Source organism: Tamandua tetradactyla, chromosome X, assembly GCF_023851605.1.
Source record: "Tamandua tetradactyla isolate mTamTet1 chromosome X, mTamTet1.pri, whole genome shotgun sequence".
Lineage (NCBI taxonomy): Eukaryota > Metazoa > Chordata > Mammalia > Pilosa > Myrmecophagidae > Tamandua > Tamandua tetradactyla.
The window spans coordinates 23,511,302-23,534,879 of record NC_135353.1 but is presented as its reverse complement, the minus strand read 5'-3'; the positions used below and the strand labels follow the sequence as shown (position 1 = coordinate 23,534,879).

Sequence of the window (23,578 nt, the reverse complement as noted above, 5' to 3'; positions counted from 1 at the left end):
TGAACTAAATGTGACTGCTGTAAGAGCTTACAATCTAGGCCCCTGTTTTCTTATAAGGATTTTCTAAAGGAGAGCATACAATAATTGCTCTTTTGTTTCTGGCTTTTTATGTCTGACCAAATGTCCCACAGGTTCATTCACAATGTTGCATGCCTCACAACTTCATTCCTTTTTGTAGCAGCACAAAATTTGATCATATATATATACCTTTGTTCTGGACTTCCTTTTAATTAAAGAAGTTATAGGTTTATAGAAAAATCATGCAGAAAATACGAAGTTCCCCTTTACCTCTCCCACCCCCTACCTCCTACCATGGATCTTTTTTTTTTTTTAGTACTTACTTTCTGATACTACAAGATGCTTCAGGCTTTCCTTGCGTATTCTCTGTCTCAGCCATAGAATCAGCCATTTCTCCAAGAAACTGCCTGCCTTTTATTGGAGAGTGTTAGGTTTGTTTGTTACTGTAGTGGTGTTACTTCTAGGTTCTTTCAGCTGAAAGCAATGAAATATATACATGTATACTGATCCATGTATGTGTGTATACATGTGTGTATTTATATAGAAATCATCAGTGTTAATGTTAAACTTAACGTGAATTCATACCTATATCTCCAACTAATCCATAATCACATGGATGATTCTAGCCTCCTCTCCTTGCTGATCTGTAAATTCCCATTCTACAAATGAGAAATGTGCCTCTTACCATTCACCATCTGTTTACTTAATTGTTCCCTTCCAGTATACATGCATGGCAGTGACCTTTACCCCATGGAAATCAACTTTATCAACAAATATATAGGACTTATGCGCAATTCCTTTTGTGGTTAATCTTACAGTTTCACTCATTTCTAAAGTTACTTAGGTCAGCACCATTTATTCCACCATGTTTTGTTTTTAATCTTAGATTTTCTTTAATACCCCTTTCAGGAAATTGGGTGGGGACTGTATTGTGATTTTCTATTGAGAACTGTAATTGTAGAGCAAGGGTCTCTATGGACAGTTTGACATCTGTTTTGACTGGATAAAAAGATACTAAAATTGGTTTCTAGCTAAAGCCAATCTGAATTCACATTAAGCCTTTCCTTTGAAGGAAGTTAGAAGTATAGACTCAAGGGAACTTAGCAGGGCTAGCAGGATTTTCAGTGGAATTTCAGTGAAGTGTTTGAGCTGCCCTTTGCTCTGAGAAAGGAATGGAAAGTTTAGCCAGTGTTACTTTTCTTCCTACCAACATTGCCAGTTAAAACTAATTAGCCTATTACATTAATGAGCTAAAGATGATACCTAAGAAGTTCTGCTTTTAACATGTTCCTGTTCATCTAATGAATTTCCTGTAAGTTAGACTTGGACTGTCCAATTTGGTAGAAACTGACCACGTATAAATATTTAAATTAAAGTTAATCAAAATGAAATAAAATTAAAATTTCAGTGCCTCAGTCACAGTAGTCACATTTCAAATGCTTACTGTATTGGACAGCATAGATTCAGAACATTTTCATCACTGCAGAAGGTTCTGTTGCACAGCGCTAAATCGAGACAGTGGAATCCAAAGAAGATGTGTTAGAAACTGAGTTCCCAAAGATATTCTTTCACCATCTTGAATGTATAATTTAAATAATACTAACAGTAAAAGGAAATTATCCTTAACCTATTTATTTTAGATTGCTATTTTCTTGGGAAGAGCTGCCAATATTTATCCCTTGTCCCTCTTACTTAATTTGGGTAGGAGAAGTAAGATTGGATCAAATTTTCAGCATATGATGATGTTTGCTGGTAAGTTGACAACATTTCCTCTCTTTCCCACCCCAGGAAACCACTTACAACATATATGTCTATTTAATTTCAAATGAAAATCATCTGTATGTAATATATGTCCCCTCTCCACCCTTTAAACATTGAAATTGCAACCTCAGGGGGAAAATTCATTCCCTTCTATATTCCCATGGAAGGGAATGAATTTTCACGTTTTGAATCCAAATCCCTGTTTACGAAAGATGTTATATGAATTGAGAATTGGAAAAGACAAGAATTAATGTAGTTTCACACAAAACCTGTAATGAATGCCTATAGCAGCTCTGTTCATAATTGCCAAAAACTGGAAACAACCCAACTATCTGTCCTTCAATTAGTGAGTGGATAAACAAATTATGTGCATCGATACCATGGAATATTACCCACTACTAAAAAGGAATGAACTATTGAAATATGCAGTAACATGGATGACTGTCAAAGGCATTATGCTGAGTGAAAGAAGCCAGTCTCATAAGGTTATATATTTTATGATTCCATTTATATGAAAGTTTTTTTATAAGACAATAGCAATGGAGAACAGGTCTGTGGTTGCTAGAAATTTGGCACTGTGGTGGTAAAGTAGACTATAAAGCCATAGACAAAGTACATTTGGTGGGGAGATGCTCAAACTATTCTGTATCTTGAGTGTGATAGTAGTTATATACCTCTATGCATTTGTCAAAACTCGTGGAATTGTATACCCAAAAGAGCTCATTTTACTGCATGTAAATTAAAATTAACAGTTATTTAAAAAATTAATCCATATCAGTATCATACACTAGTTCTATTTCTCTATTTATTTATTTACATACATTAGCATATGTTGCATATCTGTTCACGTGCTCCTGCATTTTTAAAATGTGCTTTCTTTCTCTGAATTTATTCCTTGGTAATGAATTAATAGAAGAAATACCTCTTCCATTCCCTTATAGGGCTTCGTGGTGCAATGGCATTTGCCTTGGCCATTCGAGATACTGCCACTTATGCACGGCAAATGATGTTCAGCACCACACTTCTAATTGTGTTTTTTACTGTGTGGGTATTTGGTGGTGGCACAACTGCAATGTTGTCATGCTTGCATATAAGGTAAGTAGTAATTGGAGACCCTCATTTTAATATTAAATTACAATTTGGTTTATTTTTCTTTTAATCTTGACAGGATTTTAGGATTTGGTGAATCTATGATGTTTCATTTTTTTTTCCTTTTAAAAAGTATATAACATTGGGGGTGCAAGGATAGTTCACTGGTATAATTCTCGCCTGCCCTGTGGGAGACCCGGGTTTGATTCTCAACCTATGCACTTCTACCCCCTGATTTTTAAAAGATATTTTTATTGATAAATTTTCACACATGAACATTCCATACATGGTATACAATCAGTAGCTCACGGTATCATCACATAATCACGTATTCATCACCATGATCATTTCTTAGGGCATTTGCATCACTCCAGAAAAAAAAAGAAAAGAAAAACCACATACATACCATACCCTTACCCCCCCCTCTCATTGATCACTAGTATTTCCAGCTACCCAATTTATTGTAAATTGATTTTTTAATGTAATATAGCATGGAAGTTTATGTCAGTAAATGTATGTATGTCATTATTTTTACTGGCTGCACGTATTTATTAACCAAATTTCTATTGTTGGAATTTTGTATTGTATCTAGAATTTTTCTGTTACCATTAATACCGCAAACATTCTTACATGTAAACATTACTGTATACTTGTTTGATTATTTCCTTAGGATGCAATCCTAGAAATGGAATTGCTTGGTCAAAGGATATGCATGTATTTGAGGCTTTTGATTTATACCACCAGATTTGATCAAAAAATTTTCTCCCATCTGCAGTGTATTATTCCAGCCCTTTAATCAATACTAGATAGGATCATTCTTTCTCATCTTTATGATCAGCATTGCTTCTAATCTGACAATCCAAGGCCGAGATTGTGAACTCTTAGTCTTGAATGCATTCTGGTTTACGTATTCAATTTGAAAGCTCCCTTGCATCTCAAGAGTTCTGCATTTGTTTCCATGGATACAGCAGTCTGTATTGCTAAAGCCTTTGTACATTTTAGTTCTGTGTTTGACTGAAACTTCATAGAACTGAAGAGTACTGAGCTACCAGAATTTATGGTTCATTAGTGAAAACAGTATTTCACATTTTATAGAATCTGGTCTCCATTTCTTCATTCAGTTTTATTCCTTTGCCTTTCTTTTAACCTTCTAAAGACCAGCCATCTCTGAATCACACTTTGAATGTTTTTATCATTGTCTTAATCTCTCTTTAATATGCAACCTTTCTTATTATTCCTGTGCTGTATTTAATAGAAAATGCATGAAATTAATGTTCTAACAACTATTACCTCAAGGAGGACCTGGCATTTGTTGAGCACCTACTATGTGCTAGGCATTGTGCTAACTGCCTCTTTCATATTTATCTAATCACAGTAAGCCTATTTTACAAGTGAAGAAATAGAGGATCAGAAAGATTCTAAGTTGTTCATGGTCATACTAATAATTAAATGGAGAACAGAGGAGTCTCTAGTCTCACTTAATTTCTTCTAGACATAATACATCAGTAAATGAGGCTGGTGATGATTGGAAAGACTAAGTACCTGCATTTTCTAAAGAGCTTGTAAAAGTCTTTCTAATACCAGGAGGATAACAAAATGAAATGTAAGGTAATTTAGGAAAAATAATAGTCTTCAGCACAATCTCTATCTTTAAGTAAGAATAAGTTCTCTTTCCTGACTACCCTCTACCCAAACAAAACACCCATTCTTACCAACCCCTACCCCCAACCAAGGCCAAAACCCCAAACCCACCTACTCACATAAAGTTTAATCTATTTTACTTCCTGTGAAATCTTTTTGTCTGGCTCCATCTTGCCTGTCCTGTAGTATATAATGTGGCATTTAATTATATACCCTGCCTTATAGTCTTAAATGAATTTTCCTTCTTTTTTTCTTTTTATTTTTTTGCTTTTCCCTCCCCCCAAATTTGTCTGATATAATTTTGAGGATGCTAGTAAGTCCTTAAAGTTTAAGATTCATGCAGACTTGACTTTGAGTACTTATTCCTTCAGTTACTAATTCTGTGATCTTGGGCAAATTATTTAAGATTATTAAGCCTCAGTTTCCTGCTCTGTAAAATGTGTATAATAGTACCTCCCTCCTAGGGTTGTTGTGAGGACTCAACAAGCTAATGTGTGTAAAACTTTTAGCACAGCATTTCAAATGTATCTGTTATTCCTTCATTTGTTATATATTCCCTGCACACCAGCCATGTGCTTGAACTCAGTGGTTCTCCATTGGGGTGATTTTGCCTTCCAGGGTATATTTGGTAATATCTGGGGACCTTTTTGATTGTCACAACTCAGAAAGAAGGCTGCTACTGGCATCTAGTAAGCAGAGGCCATAGATGTTGCTAAACATCCTACAGTGCACAGGACAGGCTCCCCCTACCCCAGCCCCATCCCCAGCCTTCCAACAAAGAATTATCTAGGCCAAAATGTCAGGGATGCTAAACTGTGCTCTAGAGAGGTACAGTGGTAATAATTAGATAGAAAAGGTCCCTAGTCTCATAAAATTTACACTTCAGTGGGAGAAGACACACAATAATCTAGTAAACAAATAAATGAACATGACAATTTCAGGTTATATTAAATACTGTGATGACACTCAAACATGGAACTGTGGTAATGACTGAACATGGGAGTGTATTCTATGAGGAGGTCAAGGAAGTTCTCTAAGAGGTTACATTTGACCTCAGCCTACCTGAATCTCAAGATCATGCCAGTTAAGCGGTGATTAGGAATTAGAGAGAAGTCCAGGCAGAAGGAAAAGGAAATGCAAAGGCCCTGAGGCAGGAACAAACTTGGCCTGTTTAATAGGCAGGAAAAAAATGCCCGTATAGATCAAGGGGGAGGTAGAAAATGAAGTGGCCAGGATTAGGAGGTGCTTCATCCTACAGAGCAGGCATCAGCAAACCTTCCATGTAAAGAGCCACATAGTAAATATTTTAGGCTTTGTGGGCCATATAGTCTCTATCCCTTCCACTCAATTCTAGCACAAAAGCAGCCGTAGACAGTATATAAATCAATTGGCATGTATGTGTTCCAACAAAACTTTATTTATGAAAACAGCAGTGTACCGGATTTGGCTTGTAGGCCTTAGTTTGCAAACTTCTACTATAGGGTCTTACAGGCATGTGTAAGGAGTTTCAATTTTTAAGTACAACTGAGAATCTTGGGGGATTTTTAAGCAAGGAAGTGACATGATCTAATTTACAGTAGAAAAGTATCACTCTAGCTGTTGTGTGGGCAGCAGATCCTCAAAGAGTTAAGAGACAGCCAGCTGTTCCCACTTCCTTTCATATGCTTTGTGACAGTCACATGTGACTCCCTGTCAGTTACCGAACATACTTGGCACTTCTCTGTCTCTGAGCCTTTGCTCATACTGTTCCCTCTGCTTGGAATTCTGTTTGCCTCCCAATAAATGACTCAACTCAAGCTTCTCCTTTTTACTCCATTCTTTTCTATTGGAGCCAGTCTTCTGTTTGCCTAACAAACTGTGAATCTCTATTATAGCGTTTATTTCTTTCAACCTTGTAATAATTTAATAGCTACCACTTTAGTGCATGTTTATGATGTAGCAGATACTCTGCTAAAATCTTTAGATACATTTTCTCATTTAATCATTGCAGCAACTCTGTGTGATGGACATTAGTCCCAGTTTTCCAGGTGACAGAATGAAGGTTCATAAGGCGGCATAATTTAACTACATTTAGACAACTAGAAAGCAGCCTCAGCCAAACTTGAACCCAACTTCCCTGATTGCAAAACTCCTGGGAACCATGCTATGGTTGTGTCAGTTTCCCCCACCAGTCTGTGAACTCCTTCAGGGCAGAGGCCATGCCTAATTCATGTCTATGCCCTGTGCCTAGTACAGTGCCTGGCAAATAATAGGTGCTCTGTAAATGTTTATGATGCTGAATTGGCTTGAGTTTCATGTACAATCTAAGAGTATTACCAATGTGCTATCTTCAAGACCACTAGATGTCACTTTAGCTGTATAAATGTTACTATGACTAAGAAGATAGTGACTGGCTTCTAGCAGTTTCAACAAAGAAGAAATGAGCCTTTCTGTGGATTATGAATCTGGTCATGGACATGTGTTTTCAAGTACTTGACCATTTATTCACTTGCCTTCCAGATGAGTTTTTGCATCAATTTCTTCCCTCAATATTATTCATATGCTGGGATGCTACTGCTACAGCTTCTTACACTGCTATTTTTTCTGTGTTGTCTGTAGTAGTTAACTTAATTGATAAACATTTGAGCACCTATTGTGTGTCAGGTACTGTGCTAGACTCTGGGGATACAGAGATGAATTGAGACATGGCCTTTACCCTCAAGGAGCTCACAGTCTATTTGGGGAGACTGACAGGTAAATAACTATAATCTGCTGTGCTGAGTATTGTAATGGAGGAATCTAGAAAGTGCTGCAAAAGCAGAAATAAATGATTCTGCTTGAGGAGGACATAGATGGTTAATATGGAACTTGTAAATTGAGTAGATAAATGAGGGAAAGTACATTTCAGACAGAGGGAACAGCATGAGCAAAAGCATAGAGGCTTGGGAGAGGACATGGATTTGGGGAGAGGAGTAGTCAGGGATGTCTAGCGTAGGGTATGTAGACATCAGTGATGGGAGATGAGGGTGGAAAGGTAGGTTGGAGTCGGGGTGGGGAGGTAGTCTGTAGAGAGCTTGAATGCCACACGAAGGACTTGACATTCTGGGTTGCAAGCTGCTCTCAGAGTCTTTTGTCAAGGTTGTAACCCAGTAGTGAGTTCTACGCTTTAGATGGCTAACTCTAGGGGAGAGCCTGACAACTGGAAAACCTTACAGCCAGTGGCTACAGACTCCATGAGTCAGCTTGAGGGCCCGAACTTAAGCACTTAGGGTGAAAAGGAGGGAAGACCTGAGAGACAGTTTAGAGGGAAAAAAATCCAGCAGCAGTTCACAAGCATTCTTCTTTGGGGGGTAGGAAGGAGTCCTCAAGAACTTCTTCATAATCAAGCTGTTCCCTAGGATGCAGAAGACAGGAATTTAAAGCAAATATGAAAGAGATATGAAGAACCAAGGTTAATATCTATCCATTAGCCTGTGGGGGGAGAGAAAACTAATCGGATTCTCTCTTCAGTCATTGTAATAGAAGGTTGCCATGAGACAAGAAGTCTAAACACAGGCAACTCCCTCCTGGAATTTCTTTGTGCCGGCCTTGTATTTGGAATAGCGACCTAGTACTACTTATTCAGCAACTGAAGCAGTGTTGCTGTGTCTGGCTCTACTTATGATGGACTTATATTCAGAGAAGGAGATGTTGTTTTTCTGATGCTGGTAAGTGGGGTTGCAGGAAGAGCATCATCGGTAGACACTGCTAGACTTAGAATCCAAGCTACCTTCTAAGGAAGTGTCAGGAACCAAAAATCAATGTCAACAACCATAGAGAAGCAAGAAAACAATTAACCATTCCATAGCTCCTGTGTTACGAAAAGTAGTCGCCCGTCCGTGTGCATATGTGAATACACCCTTTTTTGGCTTCAGAATCTCATTTTTCTTTTGTGTTTCTCCTTTAGGGTTGGTGTTGATTCAGACCAAGAACATTTGGTAAATATGCGTTTGTGTTGTCTCTGGCATTTCTGTCGAATGTGCAGTTGTTTGGAAAGAAAACAACCTACTGTAGACTTCATTCCACTGTGATTTAGATCCTGTCCTATTTGCCTCAGCTTTGAACTGACATAATGTCTGGCTTTTCTCACTGCTTGATAGAGACAAAACCAAATTTTAGGCAGCATGTAGTTATCAAGGGTGACAGCTTCCATATCTGTGGGCCGTACTGGGCTTTTGCCATGGAGGAAAGTAGTCTCTTAAGTGCTCCTGGGTTTTCAAGTGACTGCTCTGGCATGGGGAGCCTTTTTCCACTTGCGTTTGCGCATGAAGACTTGTCTCTGATGTAAGCCCCACTCCAGCTGCTCTTCCTGTGTAACTTTCAAATTGGATGACCAGCAGCTGCCCTTGAGAACCCACTGCCTAGAAACTTTTGAATCTCCAACCACAATTCCCTGCCTGTTAAGGAGAATACACTTTCTTACTCTGTACCTCAACCTTGTCCAGATTTCCTTGTTTATATACATGTGTCATTTTCTCCATCATTCCTATGAACCTGAGTCTGCTGGAATGAGTATCGTGTAACTTGGTTCCCTGTATAGGCTGACCACCCTTTTCTGGTATTTTCCATCAGCTTTTTAATGTTTTCTGAGCACCATTGAATATATGACTCTGTACTGGACATTATTCATAATGGTTTGTATGATGAATCACAGAAATTCTTTTTTTTTTTTTTAAAGATGGAAAACATCTCAGGGTAGCATTTAGTTTCAAAACACAGTTATTTTTCTTGTCTGAAACAAGCCCTGGTATATTTGTCTTTGGGGCATGGTTAAAAAGCAAACAAACACGTTTATCAGATTCATTTTCTAAATGCTAATTTTGTTAGCTGGTGAGTGATGAGTCTGTATGTGATATATTAAGTCCTTGCCCTCTTTTGTGGTGAGAACCTTAACATATAATTCCATGGGCTTAAAATACTTGTACAAACCAGGCTGGATAAATTCCCATGATGCCAAGCTGCTGGGGTAGTCTTCAAGCGATAATAGCTCCTCAGTGCCTCCACCCCTGAATCAAAACAAGAATAAAGTTATCACACAGCTCACGGGACAAATGCTTGATTACTGTCTGCATGAGTCTCTACCTGCTGTGTCACCTCTGTCACCACAGGGAAGAAATGGAAATGGAGTGACAGGGAGAGAGCGAGGTAGGTGAGTACCAGTTGCAACAGAAAAAAAAAATGATCATTTTCTCCTTGCCCTCAGAACCCTAGGAATTTCTTGGCTATATTGTTACTCAGTACTTTGAGTGTCTGCTAGGAAGCGCAGAGGAAGATTATACTAAGTATGGAGTAGGGGGAGCAGTTAGCTGTACAGGTAGGTGAATGGTCACGGGGTGGTGAGATTTATAGTTGAATCAAAATGTTTTGCTCTTCAAGAAACTGGATCACCCAAACATACGCCTCCGATTTTTAGTGGTCTTACAAATACTTTTATATTGTATATGTTCTGATATATGTTGAGGGGGAGAGTAATTTATTTTGAGTGTCAGGAAGGACGGAAGGAGAGGAATGAAAAGCCACAATCTCAACACTGCTCTTAGGAAATTAGGGAACCGTAGAACGTTAGAGCTGGAGAGGATTTTAGGGATTATCTAACCCTCACATTTTTAAAAAAGAAACCTTTTTGTTGTAGTAACATAAGTACATGAAGCAATTTGGGGCCTAGAAAGGGAAAGGGACTTGCCCAAACTAGTTTATCTCAGAGCCAGGACTAGAAGCAGATCGCCCAAGTGGCCGACTCCTGACTGAGCGCAGCATATTACAAATAAGGGCACGCTGTTTTCAGTAGCTATTTTTGAAGATGCCTGCTGGCTCTGTTAATTTTTCCTCCTAGCCTGTCAGTTTACCATGGAATTTCCCTACTTGCTTTCATTTTATTAATGTGCTAAGGACATACTAGCAACTTTTAGCATGCCAGTTTTTTGGAATTCATGACAGTTCCCAAAGACAGGGATGTTGATATGATATTTTATATTTAAGGTGCTGTTCATGTTGGAAGTGTAGGTCTTTCAGACTTAGGAGTGAATTATCCCACACTTATTTTTAAATGGCAGTAAGCAGTCTGAGTAATAGAGGCATTCAGAAATAAACATTTCAATTTCTTCTTCCAAAACTATGATATACAAGCTGTTAAATTTCTAATATTACCCATGTTAGTATCTTATACATAGTAGGCTGTATTTCTGAGTGTGCAAAGGAACGGCTCTAAGTAATGTATTTTGTCTTTGCATGTAATATTGATTTATTTATTATTTATTTACAGAGTATTCCTGAAAGTGAAAGGAGAACTACCAAAGCAGAGAGTGCTTGGCTCTTCCGGATATGGTACAACTTTGATCATAAGTATCCTTAATTGAGAAAAATATATAGTATGGACATAGGTACTTTACAGCTTAATGGAACAGCTGTTTCGACCTTTCCCTTCTTGAAGTGGAATATGAAACTTTCCTTTAGTCTTTCCTTTCCCCTTCAGCATACTGGAGGTTATTTATGGACACACAGAAATGAATTCTTCCCCAAACCCATGAAACCAGTAGGGACTGGTTGTTTCAGAAGCTGGCTGTGTGGAGGAAATCAAGAGTCCTAATGCCATACTTTCTTTGATGAAGAGGTATATTTATTTAGCAAAAATTAATATTTATTGTCCCTTAGCTAATTTAGTGAGTACTACAAGATATTTTTGTTGATTCTTGTCAGTGTACCTGCTAAAATGAAAGGAAAGATTGCCTCAGGAAGAAGCTTGATAATGAAAGAAAAATGCGGTAGTGTTAGGTACCGACTTATCAGTGATTTACCTTTATTCCCTGACCTTTCCAAATGCTGTGAGATTCTCCTCTCCATTTGGAATGCCGCAAATAACTAATAGTTTTCATTGTTTACCAAAATATCCATCTTGTCCTATTCTAACAGTCTTCTTCATAGCTATCCAACACATATCCAACACTTTAGATAGTGTTGCTATTCTACAACCTGTTTAAATTATGCATTTTAAAAAACATTTGATCATTGTTAGATATAATTACTTTCTTATTTGAAAATCCACCTAGATAAAGGAACCATGGAGTCCTTTCAGGCTGAGACCTACCAGCAGGTGAATCAAAACTCAGTTTATGCGTCACTGAAACAAACTTGGGACAACCACGTGAAAGTTTTTGGCTTTCAGCTTTCTGATCAAAGCCTTGTATATTTAAAGAAAACGTACTTGAAACTTACCATTAGAAGCTATTACTTACTATATACTATTTACTGGATTTGTACATTCACTTTTTTACTTCAAAATTAAATGACTGAGGGTGGGCCACGGTGGCTCAGCGGGCAAGAATGCTCACCTGCCATGCCAGAGGACCCGGGTTCAATTCCCGGTGCCTGCCCATGCAAAAAAAAAAAAAAAAAAAAATTAAATGAATGGAAACAATTAAATTACTATATGGAATATTTGTGGTATTAAGACTCCGATTATGGAGAGAGATCCTGGCTTTTCAAATGTGTTTTATGGTTGTGTCATAGCTTTTGTCTCCGTTATCAACATTTGGGGTATAAGTCACTCCCATATCTCTTTGGCTTTTACATCCCTCTGATTTAACATTATTTTTAGTGTTTTTTGAATTAAATGTCTTGTATGATTCTGCATAATATATAGAACAGTTAAATGAACCTAATGTAGTAAAATAAGTTGAGTAATCACTTATTTTACCGTATATCCTTGTAGAAGTAAACAGTAAGACTTGTTAACCTCAGCCTCACTTAGCCTATTAAGCACTACTAGATCAAAACCTAGCAGAATTAATCGTTCCTTTGTGTGTCCAGATTGTTCGTTTGTTTTAATTGGGATATAACTTAGATCCAGTAAAGTGTACAGATCTTAAGTGTGCAGCTTAATTGTTTGACCTGTGTGACTAACTGTGTAAAGATCAGCACCCCAGAAGGTACTGTATGTTCCCTTGCAGTCAGTTAACCCCTTCCCCACCCCTGTCCCTACCTCATCTCCACCACAACAAAAGGCTAACCACTATTCTGACTTCTGTCAACATGGATTAGTTTAGCCTGCATTTGAACTTCCTATAAATAGAATCATATATGGTGTAGTGTTTTGTGCCTGATGTTTTTCACTCAACGTTATGTCTCATTTTTCCATATTGTTGCATGTATCAATAATTCATTCCTTTTCATTGTTGTATAGCATTCCAAGGTATGTTTATACTATTCTTTTTATTGTTGGTGTTTTGTGTGTGTACATGTGTGTGCTTACCATTTTACTACTGATAAAGATTCTTGTATGTAGTGCTCAGTAAATACAAACACTCATTTCTCTTGTATATGTCTAGGGGTAGAATTTAGGGCAAGTGCATGTTTAGCCTCAGTAGATACTGCCAACCAGTTTTCCAAAATGAATATAACTGATTTACACTTCCACCAGCAGGTTATAGAAGTTCTGCTTGTTCCACATCTTTGTCAAAACTTGGCATTTGTCAGCCTTTGAAACTTCAGCCATTTTGATAGTGTATAATGATATCTTCTGTTGATTTCATTTATAGTTCTCTGAAGACCGGTGAGGTCCTGCACTCTTTCATATGTTCATTGTCCATTTGAAGTTCCTCTTTTGTTCAAGTTTCTTACCCATCAATTCATTGGGTTATATTATCTTTTTATTGATTTTCTTATTGAGTTCTTTTTATATTCTGGAATTGAGTGCTTTATTATATGTATTGTGAATATCTTCCCAGCTCATAGCTTACCTTTTCTTTTTATTAATCCTATCTATTGAGAAACAAAAGTGCATCGTAAGTCCATTTTATTGATCTTGTCTTTTATAGGTAGTATTTTTGTATCCCAGGGACTGTTTTATAGCCCAAGGTCCTAAGAATGTTTTCCTAGGCTTTCTTCTAAAAGAATGATTGTTTTAGCTTTTTCATTTAAGTCTTTGATCCATCACAGATTAATTTTTGTTTGTGATGTGAAGTGTATAAGTCAAGATACTCTTTTCCACATAAATAGTCAGTTGACTCAGCACTGTTAATTAAAAATGCCATCCTTACCTTCACTGAATTGCAGGGGACTCTCGGTAGTAGGTTGCATGGCCATTAATGTGGAGATCTGTTTATAAACTCTCTGCTATTGTATTTATCATTTTGTTCACTGATACTACACTCTCTTAATTGTTGTACTTTATAATAAGGCTTGCTATCTGGTAGGGTAAATGCTCTAGACTTGTTCTTCTTGAGTATTGCCTTGGCTGTTTTAAGTGCTTTGCATTTCTGTCTAAAATCAGAACAGCTTGCCAATTTCTATACACATACTCAAACTGCCAGCCATTTTATTGGCCTCAAATTGAATCTATAGATCAATTTGCAGAGAATTGATATCTTAAGAATGTTGGATCTTCCAATCCATGGACATAGTACATCCCTTCATTTATTTGGTCTTTAACTTCTCTCATAAATGTTTTGTGGTTTTCAGTATATAAGTCTTATATATTTTCATTAGATTTATCCCTAGACATTTTATGTTTTTGATGTCACTTATCATTGCTAATATATAGAAACTCAATTGGATATTATATTTTTTTTTTAAAAAAGTATTTTTATTGATAAAACAACATACAAACATTCTTAACATACAGATATTTCATACTTGGTGTACAGTCAGTGGCTCACAATATCATCACATAGTGGTGTATTCATCACCATGATCATTTTTTGAACATTTGCATCTCTCCAGAAAAAGAAATTAAAAAGAAAAAACTCATATACCCTTACCCCTCCCTCATCAACCACTAGTATTTCCATCTACCCAATTTATTTTAATCTTTGTTTCCCTTGTTATTTGTTTATTTTTATCCATATTTTTTACTCATCTATACATACCCTAGATAAAAGGGGCATCAGACACAAGGTTTTCACAATCACACAGTCACATTGTAAAAGCTAGGCTATATCTTGACTTTGTATTTGCTAAATTTACTCACTAATTCTAAGTTCGTAGGTTCTTTTCTTTTATATTTGATATTTAATGAATCATCTGCCTTATGTGAACTTACATGACATTTTTGGAGCTTCCTTTGTAGCACTTATTACTTTCTTCCCTGTGCTGCTTATCCCCTGTCCCCTTTTTTAAAAAACTATTATTAGAGAAATTTATGTTTACAAAAAAATGAGTTCCCATGTACCACCCCCCACAAACCCCCATTTATCTGTTCTCTAATATTTATTTCCTTCTTTCTTTCTGCTCATTTTGATTTAATTTCCTCTTCTTCTTTTAGATCTTCCAGTTCTGAGGTTAGAGCTCTGATTTGGGATCTTTCTTCTTTATTAATATAAGCATTTAGGACTATAAATTTCTCTCTCAGTCCTGCCTTTGCTGCATCCCATAAGTTTTGGTATTTTGTATTTTCATTTTTATTCACCTCAAGATATTTCCTTAATTTCCCTTGTAGTTTCTTCTTTGACCCATTAATTGTTGAAGCGTATGTTGTGTAATTTTCACATATTTGTGAACTTTCAATTTTCCCTCTATTTTTTATTTCTAGTTTCATTCCATTGAGGTGGGAGACAATACATTGTGTGATTTCAATATTTTAAAATTTATTTAGTCTTATTTTGTGACCTAACAGATGGTCTGTCTGGGAAAATGATCCATGTGTACTAGAAAAGAATGTGTATTCTGCTGCTTTTGGGTGAAGCATTCTTTATATGTCTATAAAACTAGTTGGTTTAGAGTATTGTTCAAGTCTTCTGTTTCCTTATTAATCTTCTGTCTAGATGTTCTGTTATATGAAAGTGGTGTACTAAAGTTTCCTATCAATGTTTAACAACTGTTTTTCCTTTCAGATCTGTCAATTTTTCCTTCATATATTTTGGGGCTATGCTGTTAGGTGCATATATATTTATAATTGTTATGTCTTACTATTGAATTGATCCCTTTATCAGTATATAATGATCTTCTTTGTCCCTCATGACAGTTTTTGACTTAAAGTCTATTTTATCTGATATTAGTATAGCTATCCCAGCTCTCTTTTGGTTATTACTTGCATGACGTGTTTTTTTTTTCTAACCTTTCACTTTCATCCTGCTTCTATTTGAAAAAGTTTTTAATATTTTTATTATAAACAATGAACTGACATACCAGAATTCTTGAAATACAATCATTCTTGACATTCGAACATTCTTGACATGGTTACATCAGTGGTTCACAGTATTATCACATAGTTGTATATTCATCACCATGATCATTTTTTTGAACATTTGCACCTCTCCAGAAAAAGAAAGAAAAAAGAAAAAACTCATACATCCCTTTCCACTCCCTATCATTGACCACTAGTATTTCAATCTACTCAATTAATTTTAACCTTTGTTCCCCCTATTATTTGCTTATTTTTTACTCATCTGTCCATACTGTAGATAAAAGCATCAGACACAAGGTTTTCATAATTACACAGTCACATTGCGAAAGCTGTATTATTATACAGTCATCTTCAAGAAACATGGCTACTGGAACACACCTCTACAGTTTCAGGCACTTCCCCTTAGCCACTCTAATACACCATAAACTAAATAGGGGATATCTGTATAATGCGTAAGAATTACTTCCAGGATAACCTCTCGACTCTGAAATCTCTCAATCACTGAAACTTTATTTTGTCTCATTTCTCTCTTCCCCATTTTGGTCAAGAAGGTGTTCTCATTCCTGTGTTGTTGGGTCCTGGCTCATCCCTGGGAGTCAGGTCCCATTTTTCCAGAGAGATTTACACCCTTGGGAGTCATGTCCCACGTAGTGGGGGAGGAGTGAGTTCATCTTCCCAGTTGGCTTAGAAAGAACAGCCATATCTGAGCAACAAAAGAGGTTCTTTAAGGTTGACTTTTCTTTTATATATATATATTTATTTATTTATTTATTGAGAAGTTTCCACACACATACAGTACAACCATTGGGGGTGACTCTTAAGCATAATTATAAGTAGGCTTAGCTTCCTCCTTTGCAGGAATGAGTTTCATAGGGGCAAACCCCAAGATTGAGGGCTCAGTCTATTGATTTGGTTGTCCCCACTGCTTGTGAGAATTTTCTCCATAGTCACCCCAAGGGGGCTGTTCTAGTTTGCTAGCTGCCGGAATGCAATATACCAGGAGAGGAATGGCTTTTTAAAAGGGGAATTTGATAAGTTGCTAGTTTACAGTTCTAAGGCTGAGAAAATGTTCTAATTGAAACAAGTCTATAGAAATGTCCAATCTAAGGCATCCAGAAAAAGATACCTTGGTTCAAGAAGGCCTATGACATTCAGGGTTTCTCTCTCAAGTGAGAAGGCACATGGTGAATACAGTCAGGGCTTCTCTCTCAGCTGGAAAGGCACATGGCGAACACAGCGTCATCTGCTAGATTGTTCTCCTGGCTTCCTGTTTCATGAAGCTCCCTGGAGGCATTTTCATTCTTCATCTCCAAAGGTCACTGGTTGGTGGACTCTCTGCTTCGTGGTGCTGCAGCATTCTCTGCTCTCTCTGAATCTCTCGCATTCTCCAAAATGTTTCCTCTTTTATAGGATTCCAGTAAACTAATCAAGACCCACCCAAATGGGTGGAGGCATGCCTCTACCTAATCCAGTTTAACAACCACTCTTGATTAAATCACATCTCCAGGGCAATGATCTAATTACAGTTTCAAACATACAATACTGAATAGGGATTAGAAGAAACGGCTGCCTTTACAAAATGGAATTAGGATTAAAACATGGCTTTTCTGGGGTACATACATCCTTTCAAACCAGCACATGGACTTTGCAAATACCTTTTTATTATCTGCCCACATTACTTTGGGCTATATCGGGGCATCATACTAACTTGTACAGACCAACAAGATCTCACCCCTATTCAAGATTCAGCTAAACTGACCATACAAGTAATTATGTAATTATGGTGTTCAGCTAAACTGACCATACAAGTAAAATTAGATAATGGGCTAGCCAAAATATAAATTTTGTTCCAAATAAGCATTTCTCCCTTTGGTCTAGATTTCCAAGTCTTAATTAAGATTCTCATATTATTCTTTCATTGTTTCCCTGATTTCCTTTAGTTCTTTCTCTGTTTTCCTCTATCTTCTTGGGCATATTGAGGATCATTTCTCAAAATGCATTTTTTTAAATATATATTCACCCACCATACAATCCATCCAAAATACATAATCGCTGGTTCCCAGAGTCATCATATAGTTGTATACTCATCACCACAATAAATTTTAGAACATTTCCATTACTCCAGAAAAAAAAAAGAAAGAAAGGAAATGAAAAAGAATGCCCAAAATATATTGTACCCCTTACCCCTCCTTATCATTGATCCCTCACCTTGGTGTGGTACATTTGTTACTTTTGATAAGATAATATTAAGATATCACTGTCAACTATAGTCCATAGTTTGCAGTAGGTGAGTTTTCCCCTATATACCACTCTATTATTAGTATTTCGTACATTTGTTCTAGTTCATGGAGGAAATTTTTAATATTTTTACTGTAAATCACAGTCATCATCTGCCACAAAGTTTGCTGAGTGTAAGTTAGATACACACAGTTCATCAGAGTTAATTATAATCATAATAATGTGCTGCCAACCTCTCTATACATTTCCATTCATTTAAATTCAACCCAGTTAAAAATTCTTCATGTCTTAATTAAAAAATGTTTTTGCATAAGGAAGAACAAAGGAATGTCAATATTGAAAGGTGTTGAAAATAGATGGTAACTCATATTTTAAAACTTTAGCTTATGTGCAAGAGTAAAGCAAAAAATGTTTATTTGGTACAAAATTTATAATTTGACTAGTGCATTTCCTAATATAACTTATGTGGACAGTTTAATTGAATACTGTAAGTACATAGAATCTTGAGTAGGACATGAGATTTTGTAGGTTTGTCCAGAGTGATGCCCTAATAAATCCCAGAGTGATTTGAACAGTGAATAAAAAATTTTTTGCAGAGTCCCCTTGGGGGAATAACGAGAAAGGGGGAAAATTCTGCTTCCCCATGTGGAGAATTCTTGATATTCTCACAAGCAGTGGGGACAACCAAAGCAATAGGCCGAGCCCTCAGTCTTGGGGTTTGTTCCTATGAAACTTATCCCTGCAAAGGATAGGCTAAGCCTACTTAAAATTAGGCCTAAGAGTCACCCCCAGAGAACCTCTTTTGTTGCGCAGATGTGGCCTCTCTCTCTCAGCCAACACAACAAGCAAACTCACTGCCCTCCCTCTCTCTACGTGGGACATGACTCCCAGGGGTGTGGACCTTCTGGCAACGTGGGACAGAAATCCTAGAATGAGCTGGGACTCAGCATCAAGGGATTGAGAAAACCTTCTTGACCAAAAAGGGGCAGAGAGAAATGAGACAAAGTGTCAATGGCTGAGAGATTTCTAACAGAGTTGAGAGGTTATCCTGGAGGTTATTCTTGCACATTATATGGATATCACCTTTTAGTTAAGGTATATTGGAGAGGCTGCAGGGAAGTGTCTGAAAATGTAGAGCTGTGTTCCAGTAGCCATATTTCTTGAAGATGATTGTATAATGATGTAGCTTTCGCAATGTGACTATGTGATTGTGAAAACTTTGTGTCTAATGCTCCTTTATCTGTGGTATGGACAAATGAGTAAAACATATGGATTAAAAATAAATAAATAATAGGGGGAACAAATGTTAAAATAAATTTAGTAGATTGAAATACTAGTGATCAATGAAAGGGAGTGGTAAGGGGTATAGAAAAAAATATGGGAAACAAAGGCTAAAATATATTGGGAGATGGAAATACTAGCAGTCAGTGAGAGGGAGGGGTAAGGGGCATGGTATGTATGAGTTGTTTTCTTTTTTCTTTTTATTTCTTTTTCTGAACAGATGCAAATGTTCTAAGAAATGATCATGATGATGAATATATAACTATGTGATGATATTGTGATTTATTGATTATATACCAAGAATGGAATGATCAAATGGTAAGAATGTTCATGTATGTTGTTATGTTTAAAAAATTTTTTTAATTAAAGAAAAATTCTTCCTGTCTTAAGTAACTGCTCCCCATTCTCTAGCCTCATTCTATCTCCTGGTGACTTACATTTTAGATTCTGTGTCCATGGGTTTACATAAGTATAATTATTTCATATTCATGAGATCATTCAATATTTGGCCTTTTATGTCTGACTTATTACACTCAACTTAATGTCCTCAAAGTTCATCCATGTTGTCACATGCTTCAGGACTTCATCCCTTCTTGCTGCTGAATAATAGTCCATCACACGTATATCCCACATTTTATTTATCCATTCGTCAGTTGATTAACAGTTGTATTGTTTCCATGTTTTGACAATTGTGAATAACAGCACTGTGAACATCAGTGTGAAAATGTCTGTATTCCTGCTTTCATTTCTTCTGAATACACACCAAGTAGTGGGATCACCAAATTGTAGGGCAACTTTATACTTAGCTTTTAGAGGAAATGTCAAACCACCTTTCACAGCAGCCGTACCATTTTATATTCCCACCAGCATTGAATAAGTGTCCCTATTTCTCCACTTCCTCTCCAGCACTTATAGTTTCCTATTTGTTTAATAGTGGCCATTCTAATAGCTGTGAAATGATATCTCATTGTGGTTTTGATTTGTATTTCCTTAATGGCTAGTGAAGTTGAACATCTGTTCACATGTTTTTTAGCCATTTGTATTAAGGATCATTTTTTAAAATTTTTGTCTAGTGTGTCCAAAGTCTTGTCTTCCTCATTGGTGGTTTTTGGATTTTTATCTTTTTTCTTTAGAAGGGCCCTCTTTTCCTGTTTCTTAGTTTGTCTTGTAATCTTTTGTTGCACACTGTACATTGTATTATTCTAATGTGGTAACATCGGGATTTAGTCCCTGAGTTGTCTTTTCCTTGGGCTTGTATCCAGTTATTGATATGACAGCAGTTTCCATGAATGCTAGTAACTCTAATAACACACAAAAGAATGTAAAACACACCCTTCATGGTCTTTGAAAATTGTCTCTGCCTTACCTGGTACTCTCTTTCAGAGTTTAGCCCTTCTATCAAAATGTCAGCCTGAAGAGAAAGGAAATTTCAGACTGCTGTCTGTCATTTCTGAGCCTGAGTCCAGTCCTGGGCTTGTGCTCATGGCTTTAGGAATTTCCTCACTTGCAGGAATTTTAATGCCCTCCTCTTCTCATTGTGAAGTGGACTTTCTTCCTCTTCTAGGTGCTTTATTTTATCACCTAAAAGGGTAGTCCCTTGCCCCAGGCAACTTTGGCTTGATTGTTTCTTACTATGCTGTGGTTGTCTGAGCTGCTTCTGTGTGCAGGGCAGATCCTGGGAGGGTGAGCCCCAGACAGAAAGGGAAACAGTTTCCTGTTTCAGTTTTGTCATGGTACTACCCAAGTGATAGATGGGGATTACACTGCTAAACAGGTCCAGGGACTTAGAGATCACAGGTTGGCTCCAGGCTGCACCAGTAAGGGGTACAGGAGGGGCCAGCAAGGATGTACAAGATTCTCCTATCCTTTTTTTTAAACTTCTTTATTGTTAAATATAACATATATGCAAAGAAAAGTAAGAAAAGCATTGATTTTCAAAGTAATTTAATCAAGTAGTTACAGAACAGACTTCAGAGTTTGTTATGGGTTGCCATTCCACTATTTACAAATTTTCCTTCTAGCTGCTCTAAAACGCTGGAGACTAGGAGAATTTTTTTTCTTTGTGAAAAATAACATATATACAAAAGCAATAAATTTCAAAGCACAGCACAACAATTAGGTGTGGAATATATTTCAGTGTTTGGTATGGCTTATAATTCCACGATTTTAGGTTTTAAATTCTAGCTGCTCTAAGGTAATGGAAACTAAAAGAAATATCAATATAATGATTCAGCAATCAAACTCGTTTGTTAAACCCTACCTTTTCTTTATAACTCCACCATAACCTTTGATCTTTCTCCCACTATTTAGGGGTATTTGGGCTATGTCCATTCTACCTTTTTCATGTTGGAAGGGCTGTCAATAATAAGGGGGCGGGGTTAGGGAGATGGAACCAGCTCATGTTCTGGAGAGGCTGGACCCCTCTAGGTTTCAGTACTTACCTGGTCCAGGGACCCATCTGGAGGTTGTAGGTTTCTGGAAAGTTACTGGAGTGCATGGAAACTTTATAGAATCTTATATATTGCCCTAGGTGTTCTTTAGGATTGGCAGGAATGGTTGTGATTGGGGATTGGCATGTTATGATAAGTAGCTATGTGTAACTGAAGTTTGCATAAAAGCGACCTCTAGAGTAGTCTCTCGACTCTGTTTGAACTCTCTCAGCCACTGATACCTTATTTCTTACACTTCTTTTCCCCCTTTCGGTCAGGATAGAATTGTTGATCTCACAGTGCCAGGTCTGGATTCACCCCTGGGAGTCATCTCCCACGCCGCCAGGGGGACTTTCACCCCTGGATGTCATGTCCCATATAGGGGGAGGGCAATGATTTCACTTGCAGAGTTGGACTTAGAGAGAATGAGGCCACATCTGAGCAACAAAAGAGGTCCTCCAGAAGTAACTATTAGGCATACCTATAGGTAGTCTAAGCTTCTCTGCTACCTACGTAAGCTTCACAAGAATAAGCCTCAGTATAAAGGGCATGGCCTATTGATTTGGATGTCCTTAAAATTTGATACAGTATCAGGAGATTCCCTGATGGTAAGGTTTAATAGTTCCATATTTTTCTCCCATCCCTCATGAAACCTTGCCAATACTTTTTGATTATCTACCTAACATATTCTGGGATATATCCAGGCATTACATCAAGCTATACAGGATTAGAGGCCCTCTGGGCTCCCTGTGTTTCAATGTTGAAATTAGGTTATGTGCTACAGAAAATTTAGGTTCTGGACAAAATAAACCTTTCTTCCTTTGGTCTCAAAGAGTAGGGGAGGTTCTAAAATATAGACAATGTCTTCCTTACCCTTTTGTGTTTTGAATTACGTTAATCCTGACCTGGTCACCTTCATTTTTATCCCCGAATACCAGGTCATACATACATAAAACAGTCTCTAAAAATCCAGAAATAATAATTTACCACCCTGGACCAAATGTGACTGCTACAAGAGCTTGCAGTCTAGGCCCCTGTTTTCTTATAAGCATTTTCTAAATGAGACCATACAGTAATTACTCTTTTGTTTCTGGCTTATTGTGCCTCACCAAATGTCCTATAGGTTCATTCACAATGTTGTATGCCTCACAACTTTTTGTTCCTTTTTGTAGCAGCAGAATATTCGATCATATATATATACACCATCGTTCGCCGATCTACTTCTCAGTCAGTGCATCCTTCAGCCACCTGCATTCTTTAGGCGTCATGTATAATGTCTAAAGTTCATAGTCCATAAGCACTCTTAGTTTTAGATAATTTCATTGTTCCCAAGAGAAAGATAACCATAAACACACCCTTACCAAATAAGAAGTCTAAACATTCCTTTAACTCTTGTCCCTCCCCCCATTATTTACCGCTGGTGGTGTTGTGGTATTACTGATGTTTTCCTGTTAAACATAGCCCATAGCATGGAACAGCAATATTCCCCCTATATCCTAAACTTATACACTCTTTGTACAAAAATCATACCTTTGAAGTAGTTCGTACAGGAACTTAATTTATATTTGTAGTTTTAGTCAGTGAGACCCATAGATCTATATAACCCCTTTCAATCATATTCACCTTCAATATGATAATATTACTTATAGACCCACTAGTGAATCACCTTCACTTCTATCTATTCCCTTACATTTGAGTTCAGCCTCATTAGCTAGCCATTCACCCATCTCTAGCTTCTATGTATCTCTAAATCCCCTACATTCTGTATGATAAGCCTCTGATTTTACCATGGTTTTTAAAAGTAGAGTCGTACGGTATCTGTCCTTTTGTATCTGGCTTATTTCACCTAGCATTATGTCCTCAAGGCTTATCCATCTTGTCATGTGCTTCAGGATGTCACTTTGTCTTACTGTTGTATAATATTCCATCATATGTATATACCACATTTTGTTAATCCTCTCATATGTTGATGGGCACTTGGATT

The 23,578-nt window shown here is 37.1% G+C and overlaps 1 protein-coding gene across 2 annotated transcripts in view; it reads left to right on the top strand.

Annotated features, from left to right (window-relative positions):
- SLC9A6 (solute carrier family 9 member A6) overlaps positions 1-23,578 on the top strand; it is a 73,720-nt gene that overhangs the window by 38,143 nt on the left and 11,999 nt on the right. The window contains exons 11-15 of one of the 2 annotated variants that reach the window (XM_077145816.1): positions 1,659-1,770; positions 2,721-2,874; positions 7,153-7,242; positions 8,435-8,465; positions 10,790-10,869. In XM_077145816.1, the coding sequence (XP_077001931.1) occupies positions 1,659-1,770; positions 2,721-2,874; positions 7,153-7,242; positions 8,435-8,465; positions 10,790-10,869 (467 nt within the window). The remainder of the gene's footprint in view (positions 1-1,658; positions 1,771-2,720; positions 2,875-7,152; positions 7,243-8,434; positions 8,466-10,789; positions 10,870-23,578) is intronic. The other variant, XM_077145815.1, reaches the window with a different exon arrangement.